At 42.9% G+C, this 15,539-nt stretch overlaps 1 protein-coding gene across 2 annotated transcripts; it reads left to right on the top strand.

Annotated features, from left to right (window-relative positions):
- Positions 1–458: 458 nt before the first annotated feature.
- On the top strand, positions 459–6,061 carry LOC124660174 (probable protein phosphatase 2C 5). Of its 2 annotated transcripts, none has more exons than XM_047197972.1 (11): positions 459–781; positions 869–997; positions 1,815–1,917; positions 2,065–2,175; positions 3,048–3,127; positions 3,230–3,283; positions 4,415–4,531; positions 4,662–4,716; positions 4,823–4,855; positions 4,968–5,014; positions 5,785–6,061. In XM_047197972.1, exons 1-11 carry the CDS (start codon positions 474–476, stop codon positions 5,909–5,911), a joined length of 1,164 nt encoding a protein of 387 aa, XP_047053928.1. In that variant the 5' UTR covers positions 459–473; the 3' UTR covers positions 5,912–6,061. The 2 variants fall into 2 exon arrangements, with proteins under 2 accessions (XP_047053928.1, XP_047053927.1); XM_047197971.1 differs by having other exon boundaries at positions 2,062–2,175.
- Positions 6,062–15,539: the final 9,478 nt, after the last annotated feature.

Genomic DNA, 15,539 nt, shown 5'->3' with positions numbered 1-15,539 from the left:
CCATGTTAAGAGGGAGATAAATGGTGTAGCCCATAACTGTGCACAACATGCAATTACACAATCTCAATCTTTGCCTATCTTTATTTTTCAGCTCATTCGATATGATTGTCCCTTTGCTTTAGCCTTTCACAGCCTTGATTTTGAAGGGATTGCAATCCATGCTGTAAACTGCTTGTAAACTGAAAGTGAGCTGAATGAAATTTGGCGTCTCCGACGCCACCCTTTGTTCAATTTTTTTTAGTATGATTACAAGTTTTGTCTATTAATTTTTTTGTTTATATTGTCGTGGAGCTTCATACGGAGTAGAAAGAAAACGATTTAGCAGCGAGCGACGTGACCTGGTATATTCCTGTGGAAGTGGAACCACTAGTGGAACACTCGCCTCTTATCCCTCCAAACTCGGGGAGAGAAAATCAAACGCGAGGAATTATCGAATAAATATCCCGAGAAAGAGAAAAAATCACACCACTAGTATGGCGTTGCTGAGCCCGCGTGTGCCGCGGCTGCCGCTCGCCTCCCACTCCGCCGGCGCTCTCCGGTGCTGTGGCCGGGCTGCCGCGTCCGCTGCGCGGTGCCAAGCGACAGCGGCGGGCAGCGTGGCGGCGGGCTCTCAGTCCTCGTCGGGGCTGGAGGCCATCCGGTGGGGAAGCGCCAAGCTGCAGGGCGCCCGCGAGGAGATGGAGGACGAGGTCGTCCTCCGTCCCGAATCCCTCCTCCACGGCTTCTCCTTCGCCGCGGTCCTCGACGGCCACGCCGGGTTCTCCACCGTCCAGTTCCTCAGGCACGCACGCGCCGATCACCTCCTTCTTTGCGCTGCAATTTCCCACGCTTCACGGCCACTTGACCCTGAATTTTCTTGGTGCTGCAGGGACGAGTTGTACAAGGAATGCGCCGCCGCGTTGGATGGTGGCGCGGTGCTTAATACCAAGAATCTTGAAGTCATCACGGAATCCATCAGGCGTGCCTTTGCCACTGTGGACGCCAACCTCTCCACCTGGTTAGGATAGGATTTCGTTTACCCCATTTAATTGAGACAATCCCAACTTCCCAGCATGCCACATGCTCAATTCAAACAGGCTTAATTATTGCCTAAGTACATACCACTCGATAATAGTTCTATGCTTTAAAAAAATGTTTTGAGTTCCCTTCATGCCATCCCATGAATTTCTTCCATTATGTATGAAAAGATCATTTTGACCAGTCCACTATGGCCGAGACTTTTAGAGATTCCCACTTCCCAGCATGCCACATGCTCAATTCACTATACTACCAAGTAGGAGTATGACAAAAAGGGGCTTATTGCCTAGATACCACTGGATAATACTCTAGCTCTACGCGTAAAAAATGTTTTGAGTCTCCTTCATGCCATTCTATAAATTGCATGTCAGTGCAGGCTCTATTATGTATGAAAAGATCATTTTGCTCCTGTATTGCACATTATAATGCGGTATACACTAATTCTCTATACGCCACTTGCACATGCTATGCCATGTTTGTTCTTACCGGATTTGTTTTCATTCTTTGAGCAATGATTTTTCGCCGAAGGTATTTTTCTATATTATCGGGAAAGAGACATATTTTATGTTGCTTAACGGAGGTTTTCTATCGAGAGTTTAACACAATGACATTGAAGGGGTTCAAAGCCGTTAACCAGTGGCATGTAGGGAATACGTTATTTGTCTGTGGTATAGAGGGTATTGAGCTACTTATCAGTGGCATGTAGGGATTTCTCTCATTTCTTACTCACTGCTTATACTAGCTATGAATGCTTTGAGTTTTGACAGCTTACGTGCTGTGTTGTTGCTTCTTCACAGGCTTGAGCAAATGGACAAGGAAGACGACTCTGGCGCCACAGCCACGGCCTTGTTTCTGAGGAACGATGTCCTTGTTGTCTCACACATTGGCGACTCCTGCTTGGTAGTAGCACTTCCTCCTCCCTCTACCTATTTATCATCTTGTTATCAGGTTTAGCGCCGTTACATTGAAACTGAACTCTAGATTGATGGTTAAGTGTGTGGATTTTTTCTTGGTGATGATAAGATGGTCGATGATATTGATTAGCAGGTCGTATCCCGTGGCGGAAGACCTCAATCTCTGACAAACTTTCACCGTCCATATGGCAACAACAAAACATCCCTTGAAGAGGTCAAGCGGATTAGAGCAGCAGGTGGATGGGTGTGTTTTCTCTTCCATGATTCCACTGAATTTCCTCACTTGGACTACTGTTTTTATTGTTACATAGTGGAAGCTCAAGTCTCCCATCCTCTGTTGAACTACTGTTTTTGTATCTTCAGAAGTACCACAGCTGTTAATATGGGCCACTTACCATGACATTTCTTAGATCTTTGCTCTCATATGCAAATAAACATGTTTATTTTTTCATATAAATTGCGATCTGTTTTCCAAATATGGGTAACAATCAACACAGATGTCATACGGAAAATCTAGCACATCTAGGAACCTCTTGCATTTGGTTGGCAGCTGCATGTTTGCGGTTTGGTAGTACACTACAAACTTGAGGTACTTTATCAAGAAGGTTTTTTTTTCTCCATAAAAGCCATTGTGAAGAAGTTATGTCTACGATAGATGGACCACACGGCTAACAAATCCTAGTTCCCACTGGTTTGGTCACCGGCAAATCATGTCATTGTATGACAGCATGCTTTCTTTTATAAAATTCTACTTCTTCCATTGGATACAACTTGCCTATGCGTGTCCTTGATATTCCAACAAAAATAGTGATATAATTTGGCCCCTCTTGTAAATGCTTGTGTATTATTTGATTTATTTGGTGCCCCTTATATCTATTCCGTATGTACGGCACAGAGTGCCTTCACGTTCTAAGTTAATGATTATTGATTAAGTCCCACTGTTTCTGTAAGAAACTCGCCATGTTTTTCATTTGCGTCCCATAAAATAGTTAGGTTTATGTAGGATACTTTGTTTCGTGTCATAACCTGAGCTCTGTCTGTTCAATGCCTGATGACCATATTGGTCTCACTCCTGTGGTGAGTCTTGTTTTAACAATTTGAACATTACTTTTGTAGATTCTCGATGGACGCATATGTGGAGACATTTCGGTATCTCGAGCTTTTGGAGACATAAGATTTAAGACACGGAAGAATGAGTTCGTCTTTGTACTCCCTGCTCCCTACACACATTAAAGAATCCTTTGGTAATTATTCCCTATAATGCTCTACTATACTTAAAATCTCATGGTGTTATGCAGGATGCTGGTAAAAGGAGTTAAAGAAGGAAGATGGACTGAAAAATTCATTTCAAGGTAAAGCGCCCAATACATCTGTGCTTTATTTTATTTTCATAGCTGCATGTGATTTCACTTCTTTGTTTTTTGTATCTCAAGATATGTCTGAACTCTCAAAAGAACCAAGTCAGGCTTTTCTAAATAAAAAATGAGGTCATTTGTGTTACTTTTGTTTCTGAAAAGGAGGCATGCCCCTGGCCTCTGCATCGATTGATGCACGCAGACTTTTTATTGTGAAGTTTGTAGGTCAGTTGTGTTCGGTGTGTTTTCCTCTTCAGTTAACTGCGAACAACTCTTTTGAGCAGAATATGTGTGCAAAACCTCAGAACTATGCTTGCTAGTGGTTGTTAATTAGCAGTTTAATCCTTAGCTATATAGCACTGCTACTTTCCGATGACCTTCCATTTTTCATCCACTGTTGACAATTATAACTGTGCTCCCTTTTTATTGTTTCCTGGTGAATGAAATGTAGTCTTTCCTTTATTTGGGTGATTTAATCAGATTGGTTTTTTGCTTCTATCATGAATATGTAATGGCTCATTCTTCACAGTCCGTTGCTTGTGGTAATTACCTAATTATGCTAAGTACCCTTGCTTGAGATCTTATAATAGTTCATTGTTTGTCGGACCAAAAATGATTGGTTGTACTAGGGAAAGTAAGCTTTATGCTGAAACATATTTATTTGCATCTGATAAAATATTTTATTTGCACCTGCAGTTCTTGTTGTAATTGGAATGGTCATCTCATGATCACCACATATTAGATCAGTGATTTTCTGCAAAAAGAATATTAGATCAGGGATTTGAATATCCTAAATTGTATACTCTCAGTAATTATCTTCTTATTACCATGCATTTAATGCTTATCCAATTTCCATGCATGTCTTTTAGTTGCTACTGCTGCTGCTGTACAGTATGAGATGTCTTGTATGATAAGTAATTGACACGCCCAATTGTCTAACTTCATATTCTTCAAAAGAATTAGATAGATAACAACACTATGTTTGATGACAAATAATATAGTTTCAAAACGTAAGTCTTGCCATGAAATGTCATGTCGCCGAAGATGATACTACTGTGGGTTACATCACTATTGGTACATGATAATATGATAGGCATGTTTTTTAATTATCCAATCTCTTATGTACAGAATAAAATTTAAAGGGGATCTAATAATCTCTTCACCTGATGTATCTCTGGTGGAGCTTGGACCGGATGTGGAATTTGTTTTGGTAGCAACTGATGGCCTTTGGGATTACATTAAAAGGTAAATCCACGATTTTTTTGGTCTTCATGTTTTAGTTGTACAACCTTAAGTTGGTCATGTTTTCCATCTCGCATGACACTTCAGCTATCTGCTCAACATTGTGACATTTATAGCTAACTGTATTGTGCAGCACTGAAGCAGTAGCTTTTGTCAGAGATCAACTCCGTCAACATGGAGATGTCCAGGTATGCAGTCTATATCTGCTTAAATAAATGACACTCACTATGTGCCTCTTACACTCCTCTTACAGTACATTTTGTATGCTTGCTTATTTCGCATTTGGTTGTGTAGAGGGCCTGTGAGGCGCTTGGGGAGAAAGCTCTGGTATTGTTGTTTGCCACCTTTATATCTTCCGATCCACCTTTATATTTAGTGTTCATTAAACCTTATTACAATAAAATATGTTATAATTTCCTTTCTATTATTTCGATTGCAGGATCAACGGTCACAAGACAACATTAGCATAGTCATAGCTGACTTGGGGTACTGATTCTCAAACTTTTGGTCTGGAGTTTGTTATGAACTGTGTTGCAGCTTACTGTGCATGAATGATATGCCTGGTGTAGAAATTGGAGGAAAAAACGATACCACCTAGGAGCTTACTGGCTTAGCATAGATGCTGGGCCAGACAGCTTGGGTTCGATCCTAACTTTAAGGGAAAATTTGCTACATGACACCATTATTTTCCGGCGTTTGCTGAAACACACCGCCCGATTGTGTCTTTGCCAGGTACCATTACAATTCTGTGGCACATTTGCCAGAACACACCACCAGCCTAAAAACGGAAAGTTTTGCACTTTTGCCTGTGATGACTGGTTTTGAAGACAAAGTGCAAAGCTTTCCCTTTTTAGCCAGGTGGTGTGTTCTGGCAAATGTGCCACAAAATTGTAATGGTACCTGGCAAAGACACAATCGAGCAGTGTGTTTCAGCAAACGCCAAAAAATAACGGTGTCCTGTGGCAAATTTTCCCTAACTTTAATGTGCAGTTAGTCCTAGGAATCACATATATAATTGCAAAAAAGGACCTTAATCAGAGGTCTGCATTTACCAGTTCTTCGACCGCGTTATTACATCGTGTGCATTTTGGTCAGGAAAAAAATTGCTTCATGATGCAGAGGCAGGAAGATGTTTTTTCCTTCATCTGTAGGAAGAAAAGGATTATGCCCATTTTGTACTTTGTGGTCTTTCATGCCTAGTTCATCATGTCGTCCATTACACTTATATTCCTAATTTGTACCTTTTATCCTGGCAGAAGGACAAACTGGAAGGAGTTGCCCGTTCCAAGGCCAAACGTGTTCTTGGAGCTAAGTCAAGCAGTTGCGACTGTAGGGGCTGTGTCAGTAGGAATCTGGATTTCATCACTTCTTACCCTGCAATAGGCCTAGTTCAGTTCAGATTTGTACAGTGCGTATAGCATTACTCCTGCTCCAGCTGCAAATATGTATGGGCTCATAGGGATAATTTATAGGATAATTAAACTGTTCAACAGTATCTGGACTGAAAAGAAGAAAAAATGTATGTTTCTGCAACTGCTGTCTGATAACTGAGTTCATTAAGGACCTGGGACTGATAAGTCTGATTTTTTTTCCGCAACTGCTTCGTTCAGGGATAAAAAAACTTAAATTTAACAAGCCAACCCAGAAACATTTTGTCATATTGCTGAAGGGAAATTCATGTTAAAATGCCATTTTAACAGAACTTATAACCGATGGTGGTAACATCTTAATCATCTGTTTTTTTCATTTTAATGTATTTTAGAAGTCACTAATATCCGATGGGGAAAATACCAACAGTCTCTTTCATAAAAATTAAAAAAAAAATTAGAAATCTAATGCATTTTAGCATGTTGGGCGAAACAAATTGATAAAAGAATGCAGTATTAGAGTTTACATCAACCATATTATATCCTTTGATTTAGGAAAGTTAATTTAAGCTTTAAAGGTTTTGTTATGGTAAATAATTTAGCTGGAGAAATGTAGACGGTTGATACTTTAACTAATTGTGTACTATTGCTTTGTCCTTAAATAATTGTTATGATAAGGATGGTTTAAATTTTGACGAGCAATTGGCGAAATATATGTTTTGAGATTGTATACCCTTAGTTTGGTATATATTGTTGGCCAAAGTATATGTGTTTTTGTACCCACATCCACAATTGTGTGTTTCACTTTATGTGTCCACATAATTGACGATGGAAACGTGACATAATTCGTGGTATCAATAATATCTCAAAGATTGTTCTACCACCAATCTCGTCTTAAGATATGCAATACTAAATTCAAATTACATTTAAGTTTACATGAATTATACTATGGTCTTTGAATTATGAAAATCACAATTGATCTTTAGCTGTTGTAAAAGGTATGGGAGTCACTCTAAAGCTAACTTGGAATTCTAGTCATCTTATTGTATTATTGATTGATCCCTAAATGTGTGATGCATATAGTACTTCTTTTAACGAATACCTAGCTAGTTTTGCTGTTGGTATCTTTTGAAGTATTTGCTTTCGTAGGCTTTCTTTGTTCGTACCATACTAGGCATTCTTTTTTAGCGGCCGAATTTAATGTACCGCTAATATATCTGATGATGTAAACAACCCCTTCCATTTCAGTTTCCTAGGCTCATCTATAAGGCTGCTCATAGTGGGAGTAACATAGGTAGTAACATCACACACCCCAAAGCATTTTGGTGACATGGCATGTCAATAAATGAAGAAAGAGAGTGGGGTGATAACTAGCTATGTTACCATAACATCACACTTCTCAAGATAAGATGAGTCTACAATCGAATAAATATGGCATGCATGACACCACATATACTATGTAACTACCCACTATGAAGGTAGTACCATAGGGTAGTAACATACACCATGTCACTACTCTATGTTACTCCCCACTATGACTAGTCTAAACGTAGATTTTTTCGACCATATCCCTTCTGCATTGAAACCTAGGCTTACATTACTAGTATCATGCATCCTAGACCCACATAAATATTTATGTAGAAACTAATTAATTAAGAAAAAAGATCAGAGTATCATAAGTGGATTCTATATCATAGCGCACATTAGTAGAAAATTTAATGTCAAGTAATTGTTGTATACAATTTTGTATTGAGATTTTACAAATCAATAAATTTACTAGGACTATACTACTACTCTATGATATCATGCATTATCGAGATAATATTATATATAAGTATCATATGGAAGATACTATTATATAATATTACCCACCATGGATAGCTTTAGTTATGGGTGACAAGTTCAATAGTAGAGTCAGCTGCTGGCTATAAGCCAAATGACATGTCATCTATAGTCAACTTCGACCATGCACTATGTACGAGGAAAGTGATTCCTAACCTTCTCTCTCCTCCTCTTGAACCGGTTTAATACATAGCAAGACATCGGTTCCTAAAACCTGACACAAGAAGCGGTTCGCTTCTTAGTACATGCAATTGTGGGACCTAGCTGTAAAATTGTGAGGGAAAAGGAAGATGCATGCATGCAGGAGATGTGAATAGAGGGTCCCACCACCGGTTCCATACATAGCAACTCAACTTGAACGGTTCCTAGTTCTGACACAATTTTCTTTGACCGAACACACATAGTACATGGTCTTAGAGCCAACATGTACAATAGTGAGTAATAAAATTGTACTACTTCACCAAAGCAAACTCCTTGCAAATCTGTTTTTGCCGGGCACAATAGACATATCTGCTAAGTCACAACATAAGGAATTAATGCATGGCTCACCTTTCATTCTCACAAAGTGGCTAGAAGCACATGCTAGAGCTGGCTCTCGTATAAGTGCCCACTTCTCTCACATTCTCTCTCATCCAACTAATCAGTAATATATTATTTTAATCATTATAGTTAACTAATTTGAACTTATTGTACTTGCAATTTAGGGGGACATGCATGGCAATCATCGTGCATGCAATTCTCTAGCTGAGTTTGGTGGTCAATTGGACATGCAAGAGAGAGAGGGAGCTCAAATACTACCCCTCCGACTGTTCATATGAATAAAGAGCACACACATTTTAAAACAAACTTTGACTAAAAGAATTTGAAAAAAATATCTCCATTATATATCACATGATTGATATTGTTAGACTCCTATTAAAAACACTTTCTAAGGGTATTAGTTTTCAATAAATAGTTCTCATATACTTGGACTAATTTCGAGTCAAAGCAAAATCTTGAAATACGTGTGTGCCTTATTCATTGAAATGGAGGGAGTATATATGTCTAAACCTACGTGTATACTCGGTCTTTCACTAGTTCTATTTTCTATTTCTTGTAGGTCACATATAATTATACTTGGTCCTGAAATTTTGTACGAGCAAGTATCGAGATAGTATGTACATATGTGATTTTTTAAAAAGAAATCTAAAACTCACAAATACTTCCTCCGATCCATATTATTTGATGCTAAAATGGATGTTCTACAACTAAAATGTGTCTATATACATCTAATCCATATTATTTGATACTAAGATAGACGTTCTACAACTAAAATATATCTACATATATCTATATTAGCGTCAAATAATATGAATCGGACTGAGTGAAACTTTTGGCCACTTCTCACCGCGAGTTCGTGTGAGTACCCGAGACTAGCTATGTAATTTCCAAGATATCCCCTCCAACCCGGTCATGGAAATAGGAAGGGCAGAGAATCGACGTTGTGTGAGGCAGAACGAAAATACGCGCCGGCATGTTCCTGGGTACACCCGAACCTGAATTTGAGCCGGCGCCCAAAATTCGTATGTCCAGGTCTCCAATTTTTTTTGAAATTTCTTTGCATATAGAGGACGAACCCACATGTCTGCATGCCAAATTTCATACTCAAAATTGAAAGTAAGTAGCTTAGGCAAAATGTCAAGGTTTATGAAGGAACTAACTCCTTTCCGAATTGTATGTAACTTAGAGGTCGGAACATGCACCATCAAATTTAAAAACAGGGTAAGTAATATCGCGATCAAGAGTATCTATGTTCGGGAGAAAAAACCGATCTGCCCCCGCATCACTCCTGCTGGGGCGACTCGGGCGGCGTTCCAAACCCTAGCGCCGCCAGCCCCCTCCTCCTGCCTTTCCCCTCCATCGTCGCTACCTGAGGTAACCGCAAGAAAGCCGCGTGGCCGCTGAAGATGTTGGTGGCGAGGATCTCGTAGCTCGTATGGAGGACTCTAGGACCAGGGCGGCGGCCCTTCAGACGAGGCGATGGCGTGCGCGGAAAGCATCGTCGCTGGTGTCTCTAGCCGCCAGCCTCGACCTCTAGGGAGGTTGGACCGCAGCGGTCGGTGGCGGTACCGTGGAGACCCCCTCCCCGTCAGATCGAGGTCTTTCCCCTTCATCTCTTTCTCTCCTCCCTAGTTTCGACTTAGCGGCGGCTTGGTGCTCGTCTGGAACGCAGAGGGAGCTCGTGGTTGCCTCGGGAGTCAGGACCAGGGGAAACCCTAGGTTGGCTGGCCTAGCCTAGCGCGGTGGCACCTGCGGGCTTCGTTCTTCCTCCTCGGAGGTGTGGCTGGGGTCCCCTATCTCCACCCCTACCCACGTCTTGGGCGAAAGCACAAAATCTCACAGATTGGGCGACGTCGACGTGCTGCACGTCGTGTCCTCCTTGGAGGCGTCGCCTGGGGAGTGTGGTGCTCGGTGAGGTTGAAGGCGGAAGCTTTGGTCTCGTGCAGTTGCTCCCGGTGGCTTTCCTGCTTCTCTCAGGATGTCCAAAGACGGCGGTGGTATGGACGGTGTGGTGTGCTCCCCTTACTTAGGTGGTCGTGTTCTAGGGTTGTCCCGGGACTCAAGTCTAACACTCCCCGAGGTCTCGGGTGAGCTTTTTCCCATGTTTGATGGTTCGACGCCTTCGAGCCAAGGCTAGAGGGGAGGGGCCCTTGATAACCCACAAGTATAGGGGATCGCAACAGTCTTCGAGGAAAGTAAAAACCCAAATTTATTGATTCGACACAAGGGGAGACAAGGAATACTTATAAGCCTTAACAACTGAGTTGTCAATTCAGCTGCACCTGGAAAAGCACTAGTAACAGGGGTGATGTGAAAGCGAGCGGTAATATGAGAGCAATAGTAACGAGTAACACAACGAGTAGCGAGTAACACGGAGGCAATGGCACCGGAAAATAGTTGATACTACTTCTAATGGCATATAGGACCGAGTGAGTATTTGATGATGAAAGATGGACCGGGGTTCCCAGCTATCTACACTAGTGGTAACTCTCCAATAACAAGTGTTGGGTGAACAAATTACAGTTGGGCAATTGACATAATTATTATAGCACTAAGACATAACATCCAGTTTATTAATCATGTAGGCATGTTTTCCATATATAGTCATACGTGCTCGCAATGAGAAACTTGCATAACATCTTTTGTCCTACCAGCCGGTGGCAGCCGGACCTCAAGGGAATCTACTGGTAATTAAGGTACTCCTTTTAATAGAGTACCGGAGCAAAGCATTAACACTTGGTGAAAACATGTGATCCTCATATCTAAGCCATCCCCTCCGGTTATCCCGATTCTTTGTCACTCTGGGGCCTCGGGTTCCGGACATAGACATGTGCAAACAACTTGTAGATACAATCTAAGCAATAATTATAGAGCTTAAATCTAAGATCATGCCACTCGTGCACTAGTGACAAGCATTAAACACAACAAGATTGCAGCAACAATAAATTCACAAACTTTATAGAAAGACTGATCATAATGTAACAATTCATCGGATCCCAACAAACACAACACCGATTACATCAGATGGATCTCAATCATGTAAGGCAGCTCATGAGATCATTGTATTGAAGTACATGGGAGAGAGAGTACCAACTAGCTACTGCTAGAACCCGTAGTCCATGGGGGAACTACTCACGGAGCATGATGGAGGCGGTTGCGTCGATGGAGAAGGCTCCGGGGTCGATCCCCGTCCCGGCAGGGTGCCGAAACGAGGAACTCCGACCCCGAAACTAGGTTTCGCGATGGCGGCGGCGCTCCGGGAGTCTTTCTGGAGTATGATAGATATCTCTCGGGTTTTCGCGTCGTGGGGGAACAAATAGGCAAAGGGGCGATGTCGGTGGAGTCCCGAGGTGGGCTCCCCACACACCGGCGCGCCTGTGGGCCCGGCCGCGCGGCTGCATGGGAAGGAGGCCGTGGGCCTCCCCCGGGATTGCCCTTCTGGCTCCGTGTGTCCCTCAGAAAAATAGGAGGTTTGGCTTTTGTTTCGTCGAATTCCGAGAATATTGCCCGAACAGCTTTCCTGGAACCAAAAACAGCAGAAAACAGGAATCGGCACTGTGGCATCTTGTTAATAGGTTAGTCCCAGAAAATGCATAAAAACATTATAAAGTGTCAATAAAACATGTAGGTATTGTCATAAAACTAGCATGGAACATAAGAAATTATAGATACGTTGGAGACGTATCAAGCATCCCCAAGCTTAGTTCCTACTCGCCCTCGAGTAGGTAAACGATAAAAAGAATAATTTCTGAAGTGACATGCTACCAACATAATCTTGATCAATACTATTGTAAAGCATATGAGATTAATGAAGTGACTCAAAGCAATGGTCTATAGTTTGCTAACAAAAAGATAATGACTAAACAACTGAATCATATAGCAAAAACTTTTCATGAATAGTACTTTCATGACAAGCATAAAAAAGTCTTGCATAAGAGTTAACTCATAAAGCAATAGATTTTTAATAGAAGGTTTTGAAGCAGCACAAAGGAAGATTTAAGTTTCAGAAATTGCTTTCAACTTTCAACATGTATATCTCATGGATAATTGTCAACACAAAGTAATATGATGAGTGCAATAAGCAAGCATGTAAGAATCAATGCACACAGTGGACACAAGTGTTTGCTTCTAAGATAGAAAGAAGTAGGTAAACTGACTCAACATAAAGTAAAAGAAAGGCCCTTCGCGAGAGGGAAGCAGGGATTAAATCATGTGCTAGAGCTTTTCAAGTTTTGAAATCATAAAGAGAGCATAAAAATAAAGTTTTGAGGGGTGTTTGTTGTTGTCAACGAATGGTAGTGGGAACTCTAACCCCCTTGTCAAACAGACTTTCAAAGAGCGGCTCCCATGAAGGACGTTATCTCTACCAGCAAGGTAGATCATCTCTCTTCTCTTTTGTTTACACATGTATTTTAGTTTTATTTATAGATGACACTCCTCCCAACCTTTTGCTTTCACAAGCCATGGCTAACCGAATCCTCGGGTGCCTTCCAACATTTCACATACCATGGAGGAGTGTCTATTGCAAAATTAAGTTGCTTATCGATAAATCAGGGCAAAACATGTGAAGAGAATTATTAATGAAAGTTAATTAATTGGGGCTGGGCACCCCGTTGCCAGCTCTTTTTGCAAAATTATTGGATAAGTGGATGTATATGCCACGAGTCTATTGGTGAAAGTCTGCCCAACAAGATTGAAAGATAAAACACCACATACTTCCTCATGAGCTATAAAACATGGGATTTCTATTTTCCTTCCCCTGGCTCCTTAGTTGTACTCAGTTTTCCCCAGCTCCTTAGTTTTTCCTCAGTTTTCCCCAAGCCCTTGTTTGAAACCCGCAGAAGCAGCTCAGACGGCAGGATTCCCGTTTAGTTGACCGTTCTGTCACGTGTGGGGCCGCGTCGTGTGGGGCCTTGTCGCGTGGGGCTGGTAGAAAGGGACCGCGTGGGACAGGACGAGACCGCGTTTGGTTGCACGTGAGCAGGAGCTGGGTTCGTCTCTCTCGGCCCCAAATTGGCATTATTAAGAGCACCTTTTTCCCCTCTTTCTCTCTGTCCTTTTCACCAAAATAGTATCAAATCTAGAGAAGCTTGCATTTCTGTATTTCTTCAATTATTTGTGCCTTTTGGCCCTCATTGTTTGCCCAATATGGCAGCAAATCTAGTACTCCCTACGGTCCATATGTATGTAGTTAAATCTAGAAGCAAATCTCCGGGGTAATGTACGATAAATTCACGGTTAGTAAATCGAGAAAACAAAGACCAACAAAATATAGTAGAATAGGGATAGATAATAGGGATCCCTCCCTAGATAATAAGTCTGCATACACGGCAGCCAACATAGTAACAAGTTCGAGGTTCTTCACAGGCACCATCATATTAACAACATAACAACAAGGGATCCCTAGCTAACAACAAAGGGATCCCAACAACAAAATGGGAGGCAGCGGCGGCACACGTCTAGGACTCCGCCTACCCCATCTGGCTCTCCCTCCACTTGTTGCTTGCTTGCTCCCCTTGGGAGCCTTGGGCTTGAGCGGAGGCATGCGCCCGGCGGAGATCTCCACCCGCTGCATGCTTTGCGGAGGTGCATGCCGAGCGCCCTGTGCTTGGCTCGGAAGGAGTAGACGTTCACCGTCGTGCCGACCTTGGGGAAGGTGTTGCTGATGTTCTCGGCATGCGTGACGAGGCAGTTGAAGTCCGTGGCGCCGAGTCTCCTGGTGTAGAAGGGGCACCTGTAGACACCCTTGGCGAAGTAGGAGATGTACTGGCCGACCTGCAGCCTCCGCATCACCTGGCGAGTCTTGACGTCCTCCTCGTCGTCGTCGCTGCCAGACATCTGATCCATATCAAACAGAAACTATGAGTGAATGAGTTGCAACGATGACGAACGTGCATGATAACAAAGTTAGGAAAAACAGAGTCAGCCTCAGTTAGAGTGGGCATGATTATATATCTACGGGGAAGGTGTTAGCGAACCAAAGCTCATGCACAACAGATTTGTACATAGCAATGGTTCGCTGAACCCTCCCTGTAAAAATTTGTGCCCAACGATTCATCATAGGCAAAGAAACAGATTCCAGATCTGAACTTGAACACATTGCAGATTATTTGCAAAATTAAACGGTTGATATCTTTGATTAGTGCATAAAATAACTGATTGAGATCCCATGATTACTTGCATAAATTTACTGATTGAGATCCAATTATTACTTGCATAAATTAACCGAACGGCCGAACCCCAAATCTTAAAGGAAATCAAGAAGTGATCAAAACAAAATGGAATAAAATCGGCGCAAATATTAGCCCAATACTCATCCATCTAAGATCCATCTACACCAGCAAAAATAGGGTTCAAAACGGAATGGGGAACAAAAAAGGAAGCAAACCGTAGTTACCTCGTTCCATGGGTCCTCCATGAAGGTGTCGTAGGGGTTCGGGGGCGGGACGTACGGAACCGGCTCATAGGGGTCAAATCCCGGCGGGATCTGACCGCCACCGGCGGCAGCAGCCTCCAATGCACCGGCGGCGGCGGCGGCGACGTCCGTTGAGGGGACGGCGTCGAAGAGGGAGGCGTCGCGCTTGGAGCCGACGGCGCCGTCGACGATGGGATTGGCATTCTCCTTGTCCATCTCGCCGGCAGAGGAGAGGGAGAGGGAGAGGTTTTTTTGCTTGGGAGCTTTGGAGAAGATGATGGGACGTGAGAGAGGCGTCGTTGCGTGGGCGAGTGAGAGTGACAGAGATAGTGGGAGGAGGCGTCTATAAAGGCGAGGGGTGGTTTGTGGGATAACGTTGCATAGAAAACAAAAAATTTCCTACCGCGAACACGCAATCCAAGCCAAGATGCAATCTAGAAGACGGTAGCAACGAGGGGGTATCGAGTCTCACCCTTGAAGAGATTCCAAAGCCTACAAGATAAGGCTCTTGTTGCTGCGGTAGACGTTCACTTGCCGCTTGCAAAAGCGCGTAGAAGATCTTGATCACGATCGGTTCCGGCGCCACGAACGGGCAGCACCTCCGTACTCGGTCACATGTTCGGTTGTTGATGAAGACGACGTCCACCTCCCCGTTCCAGCGGGCAGCGTAAGTAGTAGCTCCTCTTGAATCCGACAGCACGACGGCGTGGTGTCGGTGGTGGTGGAGAAATCCGGCGGAGCTTCGCTTAAGCGTGCGGGATGTGGTGGAGGAGAGAAACCGCTAGGGTTTGGGGAGAGAGGGGGTTGGGCGCCGGCCCTCTAAGGGGTGCGGCCAAGGCTGAGGCTT

This window comes from Lolium rigidum, chromosome 6 (genome assembly GCF_022539505.1).
Source record: "Lolium rigidum isolate FL_2022 chromosome 6, APGP_CSIRO_Lrig_0.1, whole genome shotgun sequence".
Lineage (NCBI taxonomy): Eukaryota > Viridiplantae > Streptophyta > Magnoliopsida > Poales > Poaceae > Lolium > Lolium rigidum.
This window is presented reverse-complemented; position numbering and strand designations above follow the sequence as displayed.

What these genes read in the sequence shown, in the direction of transcription:
- LOC124660174 (XM_047197971.1), top strand. Translation starts at nt 474, where the DNA reads ATGGCGTTGCTGAGCCCGCGTGTGCCGCGGCTGCCGCTCGCCTCCCAC. An exon ending in ACATTGGCGACTCCTGCTTG is followed by an intron (nt 1,918 to 2,061) that starts GTAGTAGCACTT and finishes GATATTGATTAG; the next exon opens with CAGGTCGTATCCCGTGGCGG. An exon ending in CGCTTGGGGAGAAAGCTCTG is followed by an intron (nt 4,856 to 4,967) that starts GTATTGTTGTTT and finishes TTTCGATTGCAG; the next exon opens with GATCAACGGTCACAAGACAA.